This window comes from Argiope bruennichi, chromosome 3, assembly GCF_947563725.1.
Source record: "Argiope bruennichi chromosome 3, qqArgBrue1.1, whole genome shotgun sequence".
Taxonomy (NCBI): domain Eukaryota; kingdom Metazoa; phylum Arthropoda; class Arachnida; order Araneae; family Araneidae; genus Argiope; species Argiope bruennichi.
Genome location: NC_079153.1, coordinates 137,005,779 through 137,029,668, shown reverse-complemented (window position 1 = coordinate 137,029,668; position 23,890 = coordinate 137,005,779). Strand labels below are relative to the sequence as shown.

General features: G+C 27.7%; 1 protein-coding gene across 1 annotated transcript in view; it reads right to left on the bottom strand.

Annotated features, from left to right (window-relative positions):
• Positions 1-23,890, bottom strand: part of LOC129962662 (gem-associated protein 5-like) — a 100,545-nt gene that overhangs the window by 33,535 nt on the left and 43,120 nt on the right. The window contains exons 13-18 of the mRNA XM_056076554.1: positions 15,687-15,861; positions 14,889-15,040; positions 10,855-10,897; positions 4,681-4,752; positions 631-873; positions 151-285 (exon numbers count right to left, since the gene is read on the bottom strand). Coding sequence (XP_055932529.1) covers positions 151-285; positions 631-873; positions 4,681-4,752; positions 10,855-10,897; positions 14,889-15,040; positions 15,687-15,861 — 820 coding nt within the window. The remainder of the gene's footprint in view (positions 1-150; positions 286-630; positions 874-4,680; positions 4,753-10,854; positions 10,898-14,888; positions 15,041-15,686; positions 15,862-23,890) is intronic.

Genomic DNA, 23,890 nt, shown 5'->3' with positions numbered 1-23,890 from the left:
GATAAGAAATAAAAGGCACAAGAAAATTTATAAAATACAGCCCATTTAATGATAAAAATCAAAATTATGGGAGAAAAATTTAAAAAGAAATCATAATTATCCCCATATAACTACTTTTAAAAAATAATATGCATGAAAAGTAATACCAACCAGAGGGAGCTAAAGAAACTAAATAACTTGATAAAGTTCCATTGACAGCAGCCTCCTTAATGAATTCCATCTTATTTGTCATAACAGAAATCTGACAAAATCGATTTATTTGATTTTTTGATTTGCATTCATCAGCTGAAAGTAAAATATTCATTTAATATTTTTACTAATAATTGTTACTAATATTTGAAACTGGTAACATTTTAATACTCGTAATTAAAAAAATTCTTCCTAACATAATGTTTTTACTGACTAATTTGTTTCAATTTAATCCATGAATATTAACTTAATGATTTATAATTTCATAAAATTACTTTCATCTATTATTCTACTCATTTCTATTAATTTCATATCTCAATTGAAAAATAAAATTAAAAAACAACCACACAAAACTATACTAATATGAATTTCTTACAGAAAAGCCACAAAAAATTTAATGAAGCAAATTAAATTTTCAAAGCAATGATAATTACAAAATACCTTGAACATCAGCCATTTTCAATGCTGTATTTTGATCAGTATAAAGACCAAACTTCATGGCATCAGCATTAGACAAAGTCTCATCCTTGGGTTTAAAGGGATCAAAACTTTCATCACATTCTTGTGTTCTTTTACAAAGAATATCTGCAAGTCTCATACAGTCTTTCAGATCCTCTTCTTTTGTTGTAGATGTGTTTCCAAATAAAGAAACTGATTTTCTGGCTTTTGGACTCAACCAGAAAGCTATTAAAAAATATATGTATACACAATTTAATTCTTAATAAAACTTGGAGCATGTGTTTTTTAAACACAATATAAATAAAAATAACAAAAAAGTTTAAAGAAAAAAAAAAGCTTTTTAACTTTTATTTTTAACAAACATAGTTAAGTAGCACAAAAAATAATAAAATAACATGCATTTAATTCTCTTCAAATAAGTAGAAATAACTAGTTGCCTATTGTTGCTCTAAAAGACAGGTTATTAAACTACAAGACAAAATTTGGCATAAATGTATTTTGGGTACTAAATACATACATTTTAACAATATTTTTTTAAAAAATTTATAAACTCAATTAAAAAAGCAACATATTTAAGAAGACTCCTTTCTTCAATGATTTTTCTAGAACAATAATGTAAAAAATTACTTTAATTTTAATAAATTTCACAAATTAATAAGAATGTTTTATTTTTAAATTATTCAATGCATGCTCTTTGAGAATGCAACAACGAGTCAATACAAACATGACAGGCAGTAAAAACTTTTGGTGTAAATGTATTAAATGTCATGGATTAACTGAAAAATAAATTTATACAAAAAAGTTGGAGATATTAAAATATTGTGGCGTTATTATTTAAAGAAAATATTAGAAAACTAATTATTTGAAAAGTTCTGTTAAAATAAAGACTTATGATGAAAAAATGATTAAAAAAAAAGATACATCTTGCTTAGGAAATACAGTATACTAAAACTTTTTTTAATCTATATTTTCTTTTTAAATTCTTTTGTTATGTATTTTTTAAGTCAAAAGTTTAAGCTTTCTTTTATATTCCAATTTCTTCTATTTTCTTCCATTTTCAAATTTTTTTCTCTCTTTTCTTGTGTAGATGATGAGGGTGGTGATAGAGATGCCCCCCTTTCCCCATCATTCTTTTTTTGCTACCAAATTTCTCTCAGTAGAATTTTCTTAATGATTTTTTTAAAAAAAATTTACATATCAACATCATGGAAAAAAAACTTTTTTTAAACCACTCAACAGGAAACTGTACTTTGCTTATCTTTTTAAATTCTGAAGTCTGAATTAACGAGCAATGTCTATAGGAATAAGTTTATCTGAATAATAAAAAGGAAATGACAGTTTTAATTCAACTTGACACTGGCAAATTTTCAGTGTATAAGCAGTCGTTATCCACAAGGCTCATCAAAACATTAGTTATATTAATGTTAAATTCCATAGTTTTTAGCAGATAAAGAAAGGATATACACTTTTGCAAAGAACAAAAGTAATTTCTTTTCATAATCACTACAATTTGTATTGGCCTTTTTAAATGTTCAGAAAGAAATTATATTTTTAAACAATCTTTAATAATGCTTAATATGATAAATTGGATTCCAGCAGCAATAAATTTTTTACTCAAGCCTATATGATTAATTACATTAAGGCTGAAATGTTCTTTCGGCATTCCATCTTCCAAAAATGCCTGCTTCATAAAGCAAGACAAAATTAAGAAATAACTGATGTGAATAAGTTGAATTTGTGAATACTTGTGAATAAGCAGCGGTTTAGACTGAAGTATGCATACAAACATAATGATTCAGAAGTCTTCCTCCTGCAGTAAAACCAAAGTCTAGATATTCTCCCTCCACTTTCCTATCTTCAATCATATTATACACATATTATGTATATCATACATACAGACAGACAGACATTTTTTAAGTGTTTCCTTCATTCGTGCCCTATCACCAGAAACACATTTCTACATTTACAAATCGAGCATACTGTAGAAAAATACAAAGTTTTGTCACTGTTACTAAGGACTGCACAATATAAAAAGAATCCGAGCCTCAATTAGGTGTTACATGCTCTTTGCAGCATTACAACATAACCAATCATGAAAAATGATATATATTGGTGAAACATAGTTCAAATAAAATATAGAACACATTTAAATAAACCATTTTATATTATAAAAATACTTAAATTCTCAAACAAATAGTCAAAAGGCAAATAAATTTTTGTTGGCACTGTGGACACGATGACACAAATCATGATCAATATTAAACAAATCTGGATTTTTTTTTTCTTGTTTCAATTCTCTATTAAAATAAACATAATCCTCCCCTCCCCCCAAAAAAAAAAAAATTCGGTATTTTTTTTTCATAAACATTTTCCAAATTCCCTTTTGCAAGACTTACAGAAACCAAATGTTCCTCCACAATTCTATGTGAAAAAAAAAGGATAATTAGACAATGTTAAAAATATTATCATTGTATTATTATTGCCTGTAATTCAATAAAAATGCTACAATTTTATAAATTTTTTAATGTCCTGCAAAAATATTCGTGCAACACCCAACTTCATTTTATGAAAAGCACAAATGCAACTTAAAGACAAATTTATAGTCATTTTATTCTCAGCTAAGGCTATTACTACCACTAAAAATAGCAAATTATCGTAAAAACACCCAAAACTAAGGATTCAGAATCTAAAAATTTATCATCAAGAGCATTCATTGCAAAAATATAAGATTTGTTGTTACCCATGATGATGATGACTGGCTGAGAATAAAACTGCTTGATAAGAATAATTTGCACTCTTATACTTCCTTTATAAAAAAAATTTTAAGTAGTTAACTACTTTAAATTCATTTTTATCATAACAAAACAAGTAACTGCAAAAAATACACAACATTTTTCCCAGTGCCAACTTTTTTTTTTTTTTTTTTTAATATTTACTCCAATAAGTAGATAATTTTTCCCCCCTAAAGATTTATTCGTTTTCCCAGCCAAACGAACTAAAATCCCATCCTGCAATTCTGAACTGTAGGAAAAGCCAGTCACCATTCTGATGCAAAGGAATAAAAATTAACAAAATGAAATCAAAATAACTAAAAGAAACAAAGGATTGTTAAAAAGATCGTGAATGTCAAATGGCTATATTCACAGAGAGCTAGCAATATTTTTCTCTTATACTCAAAACTAAGTAGCTGCCTCCCCTAGTTACAGCATTTTAAAGTGAATGAAATGAAATGTGAGGAAGAAAAGAACTTTCATCTCAAAAATTAAACCACCAAATCCTGTCCTTATGTATCATTTGATACTCTAAACAACTTTTGGCATGAATATGCAATATCCTTTGAATTCAGAACTTTCACTTTAGAGCCATATATAAATCTGCACACAGCATGCAACTTTTGTTTGCATGGTACATGTCTTTTGCATGTGCATGCATCCACAAATTTTAATACAAACTGCTAATAACTAAATTTGATTTCATAAACACTGAGATTCACCAAAAAGTGTTGTGTCTCACAATACCACTTAGACAAGTTAGAAATTTTTAGATGCATTATATTTCAATTTGTTTCTCCTTCTTACAACTGAAACTTAAGCATATATGTTTTACTTAGTTTTTCAATATAAGTTTAAAAAACTGATAATTACGACATTCTTTCAGCATAATTAGATCACTCTGAAATTATTAAATTAGTTTTTCTGTATATGTAGAAATTATTTTTTGTATTTGTGTAAATAGTATGCACCGAGTTACTTTTAAGATAATTCAGGCACAAAAACATTTTGGCTGAAATAAAAATAGAATGCTTGAAATTTGTAACAAAAAAATTTCAATGAAATTGTACAGATAATTTTAGATGCAATTTTATTGGTTAATTGAATATTGTACTGATATCTAAAATTAGCAAATGATTGTTTAGTAAGAAAAAAATTTACATTTTTTAAATATTTTTTTTAAGTTATAAAATAATAGATAGCCATGATATAATAAAAAAATGACTAAAATTAATGGAAAAGGGAGAAACAACCACTTTACCTTGATCTTGCTTACTTTGCCAACTGAATCTACCAGCATTTGTTTCTTTCTCATTTACATCAGGTATTACATCTGGCATTAGAATAAAAGCAACAAATAAAATTTATAAGCCAAGTGAAAATAAAGAAGATATTATTTAAACAACTTTAAGTTTTAATACAAATCACAAGTTTCTACATATTGGCATACAGTTTGGCATATTAAACTGTACTCTCTCTTACGCTGAGAGCTTCTGATAAACAAATGCTTTTAACCCTCTCAATTCCAGCCGGGCGGTTTGAGAATTTACCCTATAATGTCCAAGTGGGTCGGTTTGGGACGGCTGCTAGCTGTTTCAGGGGAGATGGGTATTAAAAGCGGCTACTCTACTGAACACTCCAGGTGGTCCTCGTTATCTTCGACAATTGCAGCTTTTTCATAGTAGTTTCCCCTGTGCCTTAGGGTGGTAGGGGTCAAGGAGGGATTCAGTAAATAGGTTGTTGGCGTATATTTTGTATTTTGAAAGGGTTTTATAGTTTCTATTTTCATGTGTTGTTAGCTCAAAATTGGAAAGATTTTTATGGCCATTTATTAAAAATTTTCCACTGAAGTGCTCTGTTAACGATGAATGGTATATAAGGATACAGATAAGTTGTTTATTTTTCGGATAAGCATCAGAAGCTCTTTTCAGTATCAAGACTATTGTAATGATATAAAGACAAACTATTGCATTGCCACTGCAGCTTATTTACATTGCAGTTTTCTCACAAAATGTGTAGCGACTCTTGTTACTGTAGATGGAAGTTGCTTTACACTCCAAGCATCTTATTCTGTCATTAAAGGACAGTGGAATTTCTGAGGCCATGTACAAACTTCCGCTTTCAAAATAGCAATACAGATCTCTGTAAAACAGAAAATTTGAAGGAATCAGGAAGTTTTTGATTATTTTTCCAGAAATGTAAAACATTGGAAAAGATAGAAGATGTAAGGTTAAAATGCCCTGAAAAGAAAACTAGATGAATTACCTAGCAATAGGGATATCGATGGGAAAAGACTGATTTACACTAGCAAGAAGCTGATTAAAAATAAGCTTGAAATCTACAATTCTATTTTTAAAGAATTGCAGAAGGAGGTTTTATAGAAGAGTCTTTTGAAAGTGCTGGTTATTATCTTCCCCATCGAGGAGAATCCAAGCTCAATTCCATTAGAAAGGTCCAAACAGTCTTTGGCATTTCCTGCAAGTCAAGAGGTAATTTATGTCTGAATGACTGTTTGATGAAAGGACCAAATCTTTAAAAAATGATACGTTCAGTAATTTTGAGATTACAAGAAAAGAAAATTGGTATTGTATCATATCAAAAATTTTTTCTTCAGATATTTGTTGCCAAAGAAGATTGGAAGTATTTAAATTTTCTATGGTGGAAGAATGAAAACCAAAATCAAATAGAATTTATCAGCATACAAGAGTGGTTTTTAGACTGAACTATAACCTTTTAGTTTGGTGCTGTTATTCACCATCATTTAGACCAGTAATTAGCTACTTCTCTTGAAGACAACCCAATGTAGTTTAAAAATTCGTTTTATGTTGACAATTCACTAGAGAAGCACATTCATCAAACACAGAAAATCACAAACCAACTCCTGTTTTAGGCATTTTTGTGGATTAAATCCGAAGACATGTTTTGCTGTGATACTTCGTCAGTGGGAGCACCTCCAGAAATAACTACCAGATGTGTTATATTATCAGCCAATAGAATTTTTGATCCAATTAGATTCACTTGTCCTGTTTCACTGTGTTATAAAATATTGTTATAAGATAGTTGGAATTCTAAAGCATTAATTGACATAAATAAAAAATTTCTTAAATGGCTAGACGCCATAAAAATGCTGCATCTTGTGAAGATTCCACAACAAATTTTTGGTAGTTTTAATGCTGGCTTAACATTTATTTTGCAATGTTAGTGGCACTTCCTATGCAGCAATAGTTTTCGTCCGATATCATACAGCTCATGAAACCATCGTTCAACTGTTGGCTGCTGAATACTAGAACTAGGCTGCTAAATCTCCTCTGAAACCAATTACTATACCAAGAATGAAACTTTCTGCCTGTTGCATTGGCATTAGGCTTTCTAAATTCGCAAAAGAATGTTTGAAGCTTGGAAATATAAAAACTCTGACTCCTCTACTACATTTCAGTGGAATAAAAGAGATGAAACTAGGAGTGTTTTTGTTCGAAATAGAATGAAAAAAATTCGATGACAATTGTCTTAAATGAAGACAATTCTAAGAAGAGATTGTTTTGGTCAATGAGAAAAGTTCTTGAAGTTTATCTAGCTGAAGATAAAGCTATTTGAGTAATGTGACTCAAGACATCAAAAGATGAAGTTATACTGGTTTACCTTCTGTAAATAAGATCTTCAGTAAATAGGGATAGTGAGGTCAAGAAACATACTAACAATAAAGATGACATCATTTGTAAACCTAATAGAACTTTGACTATAAGAAATGACAGAACTATGAGATTTATGAATACTTGATGACATTGGACTATTTATCCTAATTCTGTAAATTGTTAGTTTAATTATTTTTAATGTTTCTATTTTTAATATTGGTTCATCTTGGGAATTTTTTGATTATAGAGCATAATTAAAGATGGAAGTAAGTAAACCGAGTGAGTGAACACACTAGAAACTTTAAAATTTTCTTTCAATTATAATTTTTGTGGCAACAGCTTTGTAAACAAATTATTTTTCAGAATAAAAATTCCATTGACTGGAAAAAACCTTGGCATGATGCTCTCTTAAAATATTATTAGAAAGGAATAATTTTAAAACTTAAAGAATTAGTTAAATTTCTTGAAGGCAAGTCATATCAATTGAATTCATTTCTCTTTGATAGTTTTATAACAGTCTTTGGAACACAGCGAATGATTTTTAACTATTCAATAAACTGGTAGGTTCTTCAAGATGAGTTTGGCAATAAATGTTACAAAATAGTCATCTTAAAGAAATAATATTTCGGGGAAAAAATACGATCGAATAAAAGATAGGTTTAGAATATTATAATTAATGAATTATCCGTTGAAAAGTAAGCTATGTTAAATAGGGAATTTGACTAGAAGATAAACAAAAAGAAGAAATCTATTTTTTTAAATATAATTATAAGTAGTATTTACGGTATAGAAAGAAACTAGCACATTTAATAAAATACCTTTTTTCTATAAAACATACAAGATTATTATAAAGATTACAAAAATATGAATATATGTTAAGAAGAAACATTTCTATTTCTACATCTATTTTTCACAAATTTTAAACAAAAGAAATCATTTAAGTACAAACAAATATCAAATTTTTTCAAAAAGGGTTTGGCAAACAATACATTAAAAGTTAAGGTGCCTTAGAGAAACAAAATTTACTATGCCTGATTTTTTAAATAAGAAGGAGTATATTAATTAATGTATTTTAGGTTAAAAGATATTAGATATGGTAAACAAAACAATTTCCCTGTAAAGAACAAGGCCTACAAATAAACTTACGAGAATCATCTGCTACTTCTATCTATACTTATATAAAGCTCAATGTGTGTGTATGTGTTGGCGCTCTACAGAAAAAACTATTTGACCTACAGCTACCCAATTTGTTACGCATATACCTTGGAGGTCGGGAATGTGCACCTGGGGACCCCCTTTTTTTTTTTTTGAAATTTTAATTATTAATTGAAAACTAACTTTTCCGAAAAAAAAAAATCCTTTCATTTTCCCCACCGCCAAATGAGTCTGGTTTCAATATTTTTTTTCCCCCCCAACACCAATGAGGCTAGGGTTAACATTTTTCGGCCCATTATTTCAAACGATTCTGTTTATTTTCTTAATGTTTGATGCATTTAAAATTAAACATTGTTGATTAATCGATCTTTCAGATTCATTCTGAAGTACTTTGAATTAAAATAAAACAGATTAAAGGAAATTAAAAATTTCTAATCTGCATAGCGTTACCCCAACTGGCGTTGAAAATTCACGCATGCGCATTGTATTCTGATTGCTTACGTATAATTTCAACGGAAGCGGAGTCGATTTAAATTATTTTTAGATTAGTTGTATGCTTTTGTAATTAAATTGTATTTATGTTAGTTATATATTTTTTGTATACGCTTATAGTTTTAAGTACATCGTTTTTTAAGTAGTTTTTTTTAAACCTGTTTTCGACCGATTGTTTTAAACGGTTCATTTTATTTTCTGAGTGTTTGTTGCATTTAAAATTAAACATTGTTAATTAATAGACCTGCTCACGATGAACCTGAAAAAAAAAATTGTTGACAAATTCTTGAGATATTACATAAATTAAAAAAGATATTCTTTAGTGCCCATAAGGTTTAAATGCTCAGTGACTCTGTTTTCAGTAATCATATTAAAAAAAAAAAAATGCTTTGTTTCAATAAAAAATATTATATTAATTGCAGATTAATCATTTCCACTTCAATTTAAAGCATAAATTCTACAGGAGCTAATTGAAAATTGGAGAGATACAGATTACGTTATGACTGAAGGCCTTTATAATATTATTAGTCAATTGAAATTTGGAGTTTTAAAATATTTTAATGAAGAAGCTATTAAAGTAGGAATTACATAAAATAGTTAATTATTAAAATTTTAACGAGCATTAAGATTACTAACCGCAGCCGGTTCGCCACTTATATAAAGCTCAGTGTGTGCGAGTGTTGGCGCTCCACAGGCCAGACCGTTTGACCTACAGCTACCAAATTTGGTACACGTATACATTAGAGGTCGGGAATGTGCACCTGGGGTCCCTTTTTTTAAATTATTAATTAGAATTTTAATTATTAATTAAAAATTAACTTTCCCGTCAAAAATATCTTCCATTTTCCCCACCGCAAAATGAGTAAGGCTTCAGGCTTTTTTTCCCAACAGTAATGAGGCGAGGCTTATCATTTTTCGGCTGATTATTGCAAACGAATCTGTTTAATTTTAAATGCATAAAACATTAAGAAAATAAACACTGTTAATTAATCGATCTTTCAGATTCATTCTGAAGTACTTTTGAATTAAAATAAAGCAGAATAAAGGAAATTAAAAATTTCTAATCCCCATAGCGTTACCCCAACTGGAGTAGAAAATTCACGCATGCGTATTGTGTTCTGATTGCTGACAACTATTATCAACGGATGCGAAATTGATTTAAATTATTTTTAGGTTAGTTGTATGCTTTTGTAATTAAATTGTATTTATGTCAGTTATATATTTTTTGTATATGCTTATAGTTTTAAGTACATCGTTTTTTAAGTAGTTTTTTTAGACCTTTTCAACCGATTATTTTAAACAATTCATTTTATTTTCTTAGTGTTTGATGCATTTAAAATTAAACATTGTTTATTAATCGATCCTGAGAAAATTTTGTTGACAAATTCTTGAGATATTATATAAATTAAGAAAGATATTCTTTAGTACCCATAAAGTTTAAAAGCTCAGTGACTCTGTTTTCAATAATCATATTATAAAAAAAATGCTTTGTTTCAATAAAAATATTATATAAATTGCAGATTAATCCTTTCCACTTTAATTTAAAGCATAAATTCTACGGGTGCTAACAGAAAAATAGAGAGATACATATTACGTTATGACTGAAGGCCTTTATAATATTATGAGTGAATTATATGACTATCAAAATTTGAAGTTTTAAAATATTTTGATGAAAAAGCTATTAAAGTAGGAATTGCATAAAATATTTAATTATTAAAATTTTAACGAGCATTAAGATTGGCGAACCGGCTGGTCGCCAGAGGCGGCTAGTTCACAATAAAAACAGGCTTCAAATATGCATGTAATAATTTAGTAATGTATTTTCTTCGATTAAAAATGATAAATATTGAATATTAGAACTCAAATGCCAGCTAACCTTTTTAAGTTTTTAAAACAATTATATTAGAGTATAGAGATATATCTCAATTGTTTTTAATTTTAAGATGAAATGCTATTCTAACAACATATAAAAGGATATATTACTGTTTACTATATAGCAATACTTCAATTTTTCAAGTACCTAAATAATACTTAACTTTGGAAACAGCACTTCAATAATGGTTATAAAAACAATTACTAAAAATTTTTTACTATGTCTCTTAAATATTTCCAACAAAATTAAATTATGATAAATTTTAAGATGAAAGTATAATTACTTTGATCTGTATTTTCAGTAGCAATAATTTCAGCAAATTTGTCCTGAAAAAAAAAATTTATGTTTATATTACATTAAAATCAACAGCATATGAACAATTCATTTATTCTATATCTTTAATATAAAGCTGTTTTATATTGTCTTATATTTACTACTGATCATATGATAAGTCACTTTATCTTAATTACAAAATATGCATAACTGAAAGAGGATGAAGAAAATTCTTACAACATGTACTTTAATATATAAACACATTAATCTCAAAATTTAACATAATAATAAAACAATTTAGAAGCGCCTTAAAAATCAATAGAAAAAGAAGATAAATAAAATTTACTTTTTATATAAATAATTACACATAACCAAAAAAAAGTCCTCACCAAATTGCTTTTAAAAATAGAAATTCTCTCTCTAATATGGCAATACAAACAATCATGAAGTGAATTAATTTAGTGAACTGAAGTGATATTAATTAACTGAAGTGATATCAATTTTGTTTTTCATAATTCACACTACTCATGATCCTTGAAAGAGTGTTTGTGTATATGGGGGAGGAAAAGGGCAATATGCAATTTATGCATATCCATATAACTTTATTTTGCTCAAAGTAATTTAAATACAATTAAAGGTATTAACTACTTTAGTAACCAGTAGTAGATTCAGAGGAAATATTGGTTGTGCTTAGTACCAAATAAATTTCTTACGCTCTGCTTGATGTTTATAATTGCCTCAGACAGGTATTTTTAAGTGTGGAATTGTAAATTAATCTTTTTAATCGAGTCAAGGCCTATGATAATAAGATGACATTAATAATATAACTGGTAATACATTTTCAAATGCCATGTTGCCTTTTAACGCATAGTAATTTCAACAGGGTTGCCACTCAACTTCGGAAAAAAATCCCTGTGCTTTCCCTGTATGTATATGCAATATAAAAGGAAATGTACAACCAGCATTAATGTCCTAGTTACAATGCAATAACAATATTCCATAGTTTTAATGAAAAAGCAAGGAAAGGAGGCAATAATTTAAAATTACTCAAAATAATAGTACATTCAAAGAATGCTCAAATCTACATTAAAAAACATTTTCCTTTATTTATTGCCTAGAATTTATTAAGACAAAATTTATACATTAAAGGGAGGGATATCAACTACCTATAATGCTCATTAATTGTTAAGTTGCACAAAATTAAAGACTCAATGAAATTAAAAAAAAAAAACAATATTTTTATAATTATAATACAAATTATTTAATTATTATTTAACAAAACAGTACAAAGCAAGATTTTTTTATTTTTATTTATTTTTGTAAATTTACATATTTGGGCATCAATTTTGGCAATTTCTGCATATTTGCCCAGTCATCAGTGTATTTATTTTGTAACAATTTCATTTGCAATGCTGCTTCGCATTTGTTGAACTCATTTTCTTTTCCCTGAACTTTTTTCTGCTCTTCTAAAACTTCATAATAATTCGCACATACTTATTTAACATACTGTAGCAAATCTTTCAAAACCGAAATATTTAAAACAATTCCATAAAAATTTACGATTAAAGAATCTTCTTTCAGATTTTCAACAAACAAATCTTTGTAGGCATTAAATCCTTTTACCGCAGCCACACTGCCTAGTATATTTATCAACACAACACAAAAATTATTTTTACAACTTTCCTAGAATCAGGAAAATCTTTGGATTTCAAAATATTAGATCTAAATAAATTTAAATAAAATCATCTAAATAAATTTTTTTCATTAAATGTAACAGATTGCTATTTGTATCCATTAGTTTTTCAGGAAGATCTCGGACTGGATCTTTGCACATTCTGAAATATGCTGGGGAAATTTGTGCTTTGAATTAAAAAGAACCAAATCAACATTTGTATTTCACATAATAATGCAATGTTCTTTAATAAATGTGGAATTATATATATACATATATTATAGAAATATTTGGACATGCACTCAAATATTTTATAATGTTATTCTTCACAAACATAAAACACATGATAAAAAGACTTTTTTCCAGTTCTTTCCCCCCTCCTTCAGTCTCTGAGTTTTAAAATTGTCATGTTCAATCGAAAAGATTATTATTATTAAAAAAGTATTATTAATTAAATTATCCAATGTTTTTTGCTTCTTTGGTTATGCTTCTTTTGACAATTTTCATTAACTATTTAAGAAGGTTTTTCTTTCTCATATGAAAAAATTTTCATATAAAAAAAGCACAATTGGTTTGGATGTCCGAAATCGAAGAAACATTTTTGTATGATTTAACATATTGCTTAATTATTCCACTATCAATAAAAATATATGAAAATATTTCCAATTTTATCATTGAATGCATTAAAGGATAAACATTAAATGCAACAAGTTTTAATGACCATAAAAGTTTAACTTTAAATAACTAAAAAGTTCAAAATCTGCTTATTTTCGGGCATCACATTTAGCATTTTTGGATTTGAAATGCCAGCTTCTTGTTTATTCTATTTAGATACAAAATCTAACAACAATGACTTTTTTTTTTAACTGACACTCAATTTTATATTTTCCTCCTTTGGCATGACTAGTAAATGCTTGTTTTCCCATATTAATTAAGCATATTATCTTCTTATGAAGTGAGCAGTATGAACTAGAATATGAACAATTGAACACCTTTACAACACTTTCACATATTGAATCTTGCTATCCTCGCCCAAGAAATTTATTCTAATTCTCTCGTGTATCCTTACAGCAGTCGTTACTCAGCTTACATTAGAAGTCTCGCATATCCTTACTAGCTACAATCTGGGAATCTCATGGAAAGAGAAATCAAAATTAGATTGATCTATACAGAAAAAAAGAGGCGAGTTTTCCCAATTACACAGTTGTTTAATTTTTGATACAGTGAACTGCAATCTTTTATTCTTGAAATGTTCAGAAATTGACATTTTCTGGATGGGGGGGAAAAAAATCCTTGTATTTTCCCAGTTTTTATGGAAATTTTCATACTTCCCTTTTTTTTCTGTTTTTTAAATGATTTTTAAAATTCCTGTATTTTCTCAGTTTTCCCAATGCCATGGTAACTCTGCTAAATTTTTCATTATCTATGTACACTGTGCAAATATTTTCCAGAAATACTTTTTTTAACATCCCACAATAAAAGAAATTCATATGATTAAATATTTAATGAAACAATGAAATCAATTTGATTTTTATTCCAACTATGAAAAGTATTGTACAAAAATGTCGAAATTCAAGGAAAACATTTCACAATTAGCTTGGTATCATTAAAATAATTATTTTAAAAATGGTGCAAAAATAAATTTTTCTTATTTTATTTATCACTTCTTATTTTAGAAAGAGTTTGAAGTTTCATTTGTTGTAACTTTTAGTTGCAACAAACGAAAAACACAAATTTTCGAACAAAATTCTAAGAGAGACTTAATCTTGCAATTAAAGCTCCATTAGAAATAATAAAATTAATATAAACACAATAAGTTTAATCAATCATTTTTAAATTAGTTTTTAAAAAAATCTTAATACATAAAACATGCTATGAGCCATTTTAAAATATAAAAAAAATTAATTAGTATATTAGCACATACGAAAACAAATGAAATCAATGAAAATAAAGCCTTTAAACTTATATTCTCATATTAACTAAGTATTAAAAAAATGAACACTCTGAATAATTACAAATTACATTTTATTTCTGATTTTAAAATATATGCCAGGATGGTAATCTAATTAATTAATAAAAAATAATTCTGCATAAATGCAATAAAATAAATAGAAAACAAACATCAAATTTTCATCCATAATAAAATAAAATATCCAATAAAAATATCCAAATAAATGCATCCATAATTCACTAAATCAAGAAGAAAATGGAAAATACAAATAGGGTAGAAAGAAAAATTTTACAACTGTTGTAGAAGTAGAATAATATAATACAAAGTCTAAAACTAAAGTCTATACGAAAATTCATACATTTGTAAAGCAAATTTGAAAATAATACTAATAAAATAAAATAGCTTTTTTTTTTTTTTTTACTTTATTCATATTTGTCTCTGATGTTTCCATACAAGTACTTTCACTCTCAAATAGAGCATTTTCATTTCTGACAGCAACTTCTTCTGAATCCTGCGATTTCTCTATTGCCCTTAATGACATATTTGGTTTTCTCAGGGCCGTTCTTGTGCGAACTATAGAAAAGAAAAAGTTATCTTTCTTTAAATAAAAATGACTTTTTTTCAAATAACCCTTTAAAAAGTTCAACAAAAGAAAAAAAAAAGCAATTCTACCCTTTATTCTAATACTTTTTAAAAAATACAACAAGTAATTTATTAAGTTTCAACAACAAAGCATTATGATTAAATGAAGAAAAAAATCTCATACATATGAAATTCAAAAGTAAATAAAGAAAATTTTAGTATTAAGTCTCAAAATTTTAAAACTTCTTTATAAGAAATTGGACAGATAATATCCACCAAAATCAACTCATTAACTTCAAAATATAAGTCTCCAGCAGTATTTTACAAGATATTAAGATGAGCTATAAGTATACATGTTCTAAGTAAAAACACTCAACACAAATGATCTCATAAATTTAAATTAAGAACTTCATAAACAAACAAACAAAAAAAAAACTTTATGAGGGGAAAAAGAAATATCGGACTCATGCAATGTTGGTGAGATATAAATGCTTTTTTCTATAATTAGAGTTATGTTTACAAATTAAAGAAATATCAGAACAGGTGTGCAATAATAGTAATTAGTAATTTTATTATAGCTTTGGAAGGAAAATTAGGGATTTTCCTGGCTAATACTCCAAAAAGTAAAACATTCCACCTTTATCAGCAGGAGCCACACTGCTTTGTTCAGATATTCTCCAGACTCTAACAAAACAATCTTGTCCACCACTATATATAATATCTTCATCAAACATACTCCACTGAACTGTATTCACAACATCAAAATGACTCAAAAAAGAAACAATAATATTCCCAGTGCAGGCATTCCACACCTAAAAAATAGAGCATATTAAGAAATACTTAAAAAGCAGTAAAAATGTTTTTATACAAAAAAAAAAAAAAAAAAAACATGATTGACACATATTTAAATACTGCCCTTAAAAACTAAAATTAAAATACAAAGATATCTGAAAATCAAAATATAAAAACTTTTAACATATTATTAGCCAAATTATGAAGCAAGTTGATATATGTTTTATAAACATTAATATTTGGTATTACTTAGAATATGTAAAGTTTCATTATCTGTAGAGAGGCTTGGAAATTTTTCACCGTATTAGATACTTTTCTAAAATTCAGATCTAGAAATAAACTAAATTTTAAAAGAGGAAACATCTGTTCTAAGAGGAGATTCAATATTGTCGTTATTGCTATAAAATAATTTTTCTCTGAAATATAACAAATATATATGCATATCGTTAATGAATGATCAAAATTTACATTCATCAATTTCAGATGCGTCAGTTTAAAATTTAAAGAGTAGCTTCATAGATTATGGGTGCCGTATATATACCACCTATAATTTTCTAACATAATGTTATTCTACAGAGAAAAATATTTTGAGCTGTTTTCATTCGCTATTGCATTTTTTTTAATGAAATCAACTGCAATCGGTAGAAGGAATAAAAACAAAGTTTTCTGCCAAAGGAATTTTTTTCGGACTTTTCAAATATATATTTTTTTAATTTGTTGAAAGTCGCAAAATTTCAGCCTTGCCTTTTAAACAACTTTAGAAAAAATATCATAAATAAAATTAAAACAGAAAGGCAGAAACTGCCATTTTGAAATCTTCTTTCAGATACATATTTTAATTTTCTTTAAAATATATAAAATAGCTAAATTTATTTATATTTTTTAAATATTCTGCACTTTTTCTCATATTCTTTAACCCTGCCTTTTTCAGGGAGGAATATGCAATAAACCCTCTCTCTTACAACTGATTGATGGAGGCAGTTAGCAGTCTGGCTTTTTAATATATAGTAAAATCTTCCCCTCGGCATGTATTTTTTTTTTTATTTATTTAATTACAGCTGTGGCCATCTGGACACTTCCAATGCACAAGTGTTTCTATGAGTGTGAACGTGTCATGAAGAACTTGACTTGTTAGATGTATATTTTATTTACATACTTTTTATGTATATTTATATTTAAATTATTTTTCTTGCTCAGCTTTTTTTTTTAATATTTAGAGAAATAATTTGCTTATTATTTTAATATAATGAAAATTTTAATAAAGTAGATAAAAAAATAAACACTCCAACTCGAATTGCTTCCAGTATCACAAATTTGTTAATTCATGTGAGGACAATATTTGGTTTTGAGTACTTGTAACTTGATTGCAATGCATCACACACACACACACACACAAAAAAAAAAAAAAAAAAAAATCTTAAATATGCTTTGGAGTGGAAAAAGTGCTTTTTATTTCAGTGATTTAATTTTATATGGATCGCAGAAGAAGTTCGAAAAAAGATATCATCAATACAGGAATCTCATAAAATTCATCAGTAACTCCTAAATCCTCTTTAGTTTGATGAACCGCAGCATTGGAAAAGGTAATCACTGAACCAAAAAAAAAAAAAAAAAATAGTTAGTTGCAAAGAGAGGAACAAAATGGTCATCGGAGTTCAAAAAGGCATAAAACGTCAAATGCATCTCAACTTTTAATTTTGAAATGTCCTTTTCTTTTAAACAACTGTTAAATCGGGGGGGGGGGGGAAATCGAAATTTTTGAAATTAATTAAAGGAAGCGATGATAGCTAAACAAAAAATGCAGGGAAAATGTGAAACTGGAGATTTTGGGTGATCCCCATACGTAAACCTATATAAAATAGATATAAATCAAGTAAAATTAATAAACTGGAACATTTGCAGAATTGGTTTAATTTAAGAAATATAGAATTACTCATTATAGCAATTTATAGGTTAGCTATTGTTTGCCAATGTATTCTAAAATCCTCCGCGTTTTTGTGCATGCATTAGGACAGGTTTAATTCGGCAAAATAGGGGTGAGAGGGAAGATGAAAGATGTTTACATTTAACAATAAAGTTAAGTTCCGGAAACACGCATATCTTTCAGTGCCTCACTCCTTAATGCGATAGAATCGTCGAAAAGTGGTCGTCTCAGAAGACTGAAATAAAAAGTATACGTGCGTAGTTCGATTCAGGTTCGCATCATTCGTGCTCAGATCCCAGCGTCTTTTAACAGCTGAAAAATTATCAAATAATTTATTAAATATGGTTCTTGGTTTGTCTTCAGAACACTCGAACTAAGCGGACCATATTCTGGTAATTATAACAATGCATTGCAAATCTGGAATAATTTTCAAAAAAAGGGAGGGGGGGGGGCTTTTCATATGATCCAAAATAAGTTTAATTTTGAGACTAATATGTACGATTTTCCGATGTACATAAAAAGGAATGCCAACGATTTTCATTAATTCTCTATCTTGACTCCAAACATCATATTGCTTTTTTTAACTTTTTTTTTCTCCCAAGTTCTGTAATTGATGCTACTTTGTTCGTGTTCTTTTGTGAATGCCTTGTTCATATTGTAGCGAAAATTGTTCCTTTCGACCAAGGACATGATGGCTCAGTCGGCTGAACGGAGCATCTCATAGTTGAGCGGAAGGTTGCGGGTTCGAATGCAAGCAAGGCGAATTGTCAAAATTTGATTTTTAATTTCAATTTACTTTATGTCAAAGTTATGTTAATTATGCAAATTTATGTTAATTATTTTAATCCGTTATTTATGTAAATTCACAATTTTCTGCGAGCTTTAAAATTCTAGAAGGTTCTTCAACTGTATATAAGTAGTTTCTCAATCAGTTAGATGGGTAATAAAATCTTCATTTGATCTTGAGTGTGTTCATTTCTATTGGACTTACTACATTCACCTCATCTACGCGACAATATAATATTGTGTTAATATGATCTAGTAAGTAGGCTTATCTAACTATCGAATTTCTATATCTTCCAATAAATGAATATTATTGCTTTCTCATATATGAGGCATAGAGAAAGTATTGTAAAAAATTGAAACTCAAGATTTTGAGGAATCCCTACGTTTTAGACTTCTCAGAATCCTAAAAAAAAATTTGGAATGTCTATTTGTCTGTGATAAAGATATGTCAAAAATACTTTGAGTTAGGTGGAGGGAATTTGGTATATACTCTTAACACCAAATTTATGGTTTTCTATCAGCTTTTGACCAAAATCTATTTAGAGTACGTCTATCAGCGCGCCTGTTTGAATATAATTTATCTACAGACAGATGAAAGCTAGATAATAAAATTTAGTACACAGATTTAAAATCTATAATGTAGACATCTATGAAATTTGAGCCGAATTCAAAAAAGGAGTTGACTGTCTATCAGACAATATTTTGAGAAGCGTGTAAATGTCATTACTCAAATATATGAAAATTGGTGTGTGATTATGTGACTACGATTGTAATTCTGCGTCAAATATCGACTTCAATTGGTTGTGAAAAAGCATGTCTATGCACAAATTCATCTTTATTAGAAAATATGCAAGACAGTTTAGAGAGAGCACTCATTAGTTTTTCTATCGATCTTTATTAATAATAAAGAAAAAGTTATTGTGCTGGCTATTTACAGACTATTTAACCAACAGCTACCAAACTTTTCACATATATCAGGGTGCATAGTGAGGAATTGCTGCAAAAATTCAGTACTTTTAAGCACTATTTAAACCCCTAAGGCAAAAAAAATTAAGCACCTTTATATAAGTATGTGTACGTAAACTACAAATTTTCTAAGCATAGAATTTGCTTGTTTTATAATCAAGCATAGTTTTTATTAAAAAATTTTAAATGCCTATTCTTTGAATTTTTATATATTATAAAGATAAAAAAAAACTATCAATTACAAAAAAACTAAGTTAACTTTTATAAGATTAGCAACAGATCTGTGATCATTTTCAAAATTTCTTAAAATTAATAATTTACCAATTTAGATAGATAGATAGATACAACATTTCTGAAATTATCGATAGTGATGTAGAAGCACAGCATGACAAAAAGTTTTGTATTTGATTTTTATAGAAGCAACAACAAATAAGATTCAACACGGCTGAGATGGAAAAAGTAAATTTCTTCCTGCACTAATTCAATCTATTTAGTAATTTTATTTGTAATCTTATAAAGCTAAGAATTAAAGCATTCCTATGGTTATCATACGTCTGCCAAAACTGCCACGAAATTGATGACAGAACAATTCCATCTTCTAAATGAGATTTTTTAGATCATTCTTAATAGAAAATAATAGCTGCGTTCATAAATGATCGGGCTAAAAAGAAATTGTCTTATCTCCCTTCTAAAGTTTAGTAAAGGCCATTTTTGAATGTTTAATGTTCCTAAAATTTAATGATTTTTTTTCATTTATAAGCAAAAATTCTTAATTAAAAAAGTCTAGTTCTTATACATAACAGACACAAATTCATAAAGTCAGCAAAAAAGAAGAAGAAAAATCAGATGTACTTAGAAACAAAACGAAAATAAATCAGCGGGAGCGTGACCCCACAACTTTCTCACATACTGCGAGAAAATGCCTTGTGTGGCACCGGTGCACAGCAGTTACGAAATATTAACCTTGGCTGTGATTTAACCATTGTTACCGATTCTATCGATGTACGATCCTTGGCAAGTGTTTCGGCAATTAATCTCTGGCATGCGGTTGAAAGTATATAAAAAGCGAATTTGGGTTTTAGACGTATTCTTTTCAATTGATCAAAACAAAAATTCGACTTTAAACTACAATTGCAGTCACAAAATTAAATACCAACTTTGATATATCTAAGTCATTTGCATTTTTAGTTATCGCGTTTGCACGTTTCTGAAAGTACAGACCGAGATGCGGTGTAACCCTTGTTGGATTTAGCTCAAAATTTAATCATGTTAATACAACAGATGTTAAATCTATGAACCGAATTTCATCTATCTTTCTTTGTTTTGTGCTAACTTTTATTCGAACAGTCCGACAGACAAATAGACTTCCGGTTAGAACCGGAGAAAAATATACAAATTTGGTGCGAATGCCATATCGAAAATTTCATTCGTCGAGCTCAAACTCTTTTTCATTATCTTTGTCACAGACAGACATTTTCCACAAAACGTGTTTTCAGAATTCAAGGAGGTTTGAAACATGGTGATTGATCAAAATCTAGAGTTCGAATTTTTTTGACGATTGCAATACCATCTAAATCTTGCATAAGAGGAAGTAAAAATGCAAACTGAAGCATTTTTAAAAAAAGCATTTCTTGAAGCCAACCCTTGATAATATATCGCCTTGCTTCAAAATTTCACAAAATTCATCAAATGACGAATTTTATTCAATGAACTGCTTTAAAATTTTCAAAGTTTAAATGAAAGTAAAGAAATCATTTTTTTTTATTACAACTGTAACAGCTGCAAAATAACACGATTAAACGATTCAAAAAAGCAAAGATATTATTTTGAATTTCATTATAACAGAAATCATTGTTATAAACTGTCTAAAACTGATTTCTCAAAAATTATTAAAACTAAACAAAGTGTTACATCTGATTTCGTTTCAGAAGTGTTTCGATATATCAGGCCCTTTATATCTACCCGATTTCTTCTTTAATTCGGTGAATTACTCAAAAAGATTATAAAATCTATCAGCAAATACAGTCACTAGCATTTTAAAATATTTGATTTAGACGCAACATATTTTTATCAATTCACATTAAAAACACGACCATGTACAATGCTGATGATATACAACCAGTTACGAAACGTATTTTATATTGATGGAACAAGAACACGTGGGCTAGTGAACAGTCCGTTCACTTCAGTTTGTTTTTAAACGTGGACGGACTTCATACAAAACAAACATTTATTTAAACAAACTTTTATTATTAAAAATCTATTTTTTAACCTTTAAAATAATTGTGCAATAATATGTTTTGATGTTATGATAAAAACACAATAAAATTCTGTCTTTATTTTTTAATTAAACTTCGAAAAAAAAGTTTGAAAAATCTGTTCTTAATGTCCCTCTAATGTCCAAAAAATAATTTCCCAAATTTCATGCTCCTAACTTCAATGGCTTTATGATGGGATTGCTCAGGACAAACTTTTATATATTAAGAGGGATTTCATTGGGAAAACATTTCTTATAAGAGTTATAAAAAGAAAAGAAAATTGTTATAAAATAATAGAAAATCTGAAAAAATAAAAATTCTAAAACATTTTTTTTTTTTTTTTAAATTTTAAACAGCTGGATCTGATACTTTCAAATAGATGGGAACATTAAAAAAATACTTGAAAGAAATTATGATCATTGAAAATTTATGGATTCAAGTTAAAATCGCTTCATATTAGTTTTTATGCGATTGACTAATGTAATTACATGCCGCAATTAATTACAATGCAATATAGCACATATGAATACCTGTAATAGGGTTCAAGTGATTGCTCCGAAACAACATATTAATGAGAATGATGATTAAACATGTTATTGCTTTTTAAAGCAGCATTTCTCATGTTTGACATATCTGTTTTGGTGTACCAGACTTATTTTGCTTTTTTATATTCCATTGATCGGACCAGCATGCATATTCTTCTTTAACAACACATAAAGGTTTTAAAATATACTTGGCAGACATAACTTAAATTTTTTGCAGCATCTAAAACATTAAAAATTGAAGCTCAAACATCTTTTGATGCACAGTAATTATGGCATAGTACGTATTTCATACTGCCCCTTCCGGATAACTATTCTTGTATTTTAATAAACGAGGGAAGGAAGAAAAGGAGGGAGGGAAAAGAAAAGAAACTCAATCATTAACCATTATCTTATGTGCTGGAACCATGGATTCCTTCTTTGAATTCTTTCCTTTTGTTGGCTTTCTTATTTGATACCTCCAGTAAACAAGCCTTCACAACCATGAATTCGAATTATCATATTCAAGTTATGGGAAAATAAAACAAAGTTTTCTTCGATCTTCCTGAGAAAATTAAGCATCTTTGTTTTAAGGATCTTCTCAAAATTAAACACTTTAAAAGTGTTTAAAAGTGGTTTTCAAATTTAAGTACTTTTCAAGTCGCTACACACCCTGTATATACTTTGAAGGGTGAGAATAGGCGCTTGCAAAAGATATAAAAAATTTTCAATTTGATTATTTAAAAATAAAGGAAATTTTGCATTTAATGTGATAATTTTTTTAAAATATAAACAGCACAAAAAATTTTTACATCTTTAAATTCAAAGAATTATCTTTTTAATAATAACACTTATTGCCGCAGAATTTTTCTTATTTTTAATCTATTGTTAAAAAATATTTTAAACATTTTACAATAATATATTTGTCACATGGAAAACACTAATCACTTTCATTATTGCTACTAATATTTTATCGGCTTATTTTTCCCTTTATTAATGATGAAATTATGTAGAAATGGCTTATTTTGCTTAATGAGTAGAATTTTATGCTTTTAATATACTTTTAGAAATTTATACTTACAATTAAGATTTAACTTCATAAGTAAGCAATAGTAAAAATTTTATAAAGTTTTTTTTTTAAAACCTGCTATACATTAATGTAATAAATTATTGGTTGTATAAGAATATATTAAGATATATTTGAATAAGGTGTATAAAATAAGAATAATGTTAATAAAATAAATTAATATTAGAGAAGAATGTACTCAATAATACACAAACAATGCTGAACAACTTCATTTTCTATTCTTCAAAAAAGCTAAGTTGAAATTTAAATACTTCTATTTTTCAAGTTAAAATTTTAGTTGAGATTAAATAAAATTAGAGAAATGCATTGCATGATAAATAAATAGTAGAAGGTGTTTAAAATAGTAGTAAATGTTACATATGTTCATCAAATCTGAAATTTAAAATATTCTCTTTTGAACAAATGATAAATTTTAGCAACCATAAATCCAGATTATAAAAATTAACTAAAATTAAGTTGATAGCTGCTTTTCTAAAATAAAACAAAATAAATTTAGAAATAATCATT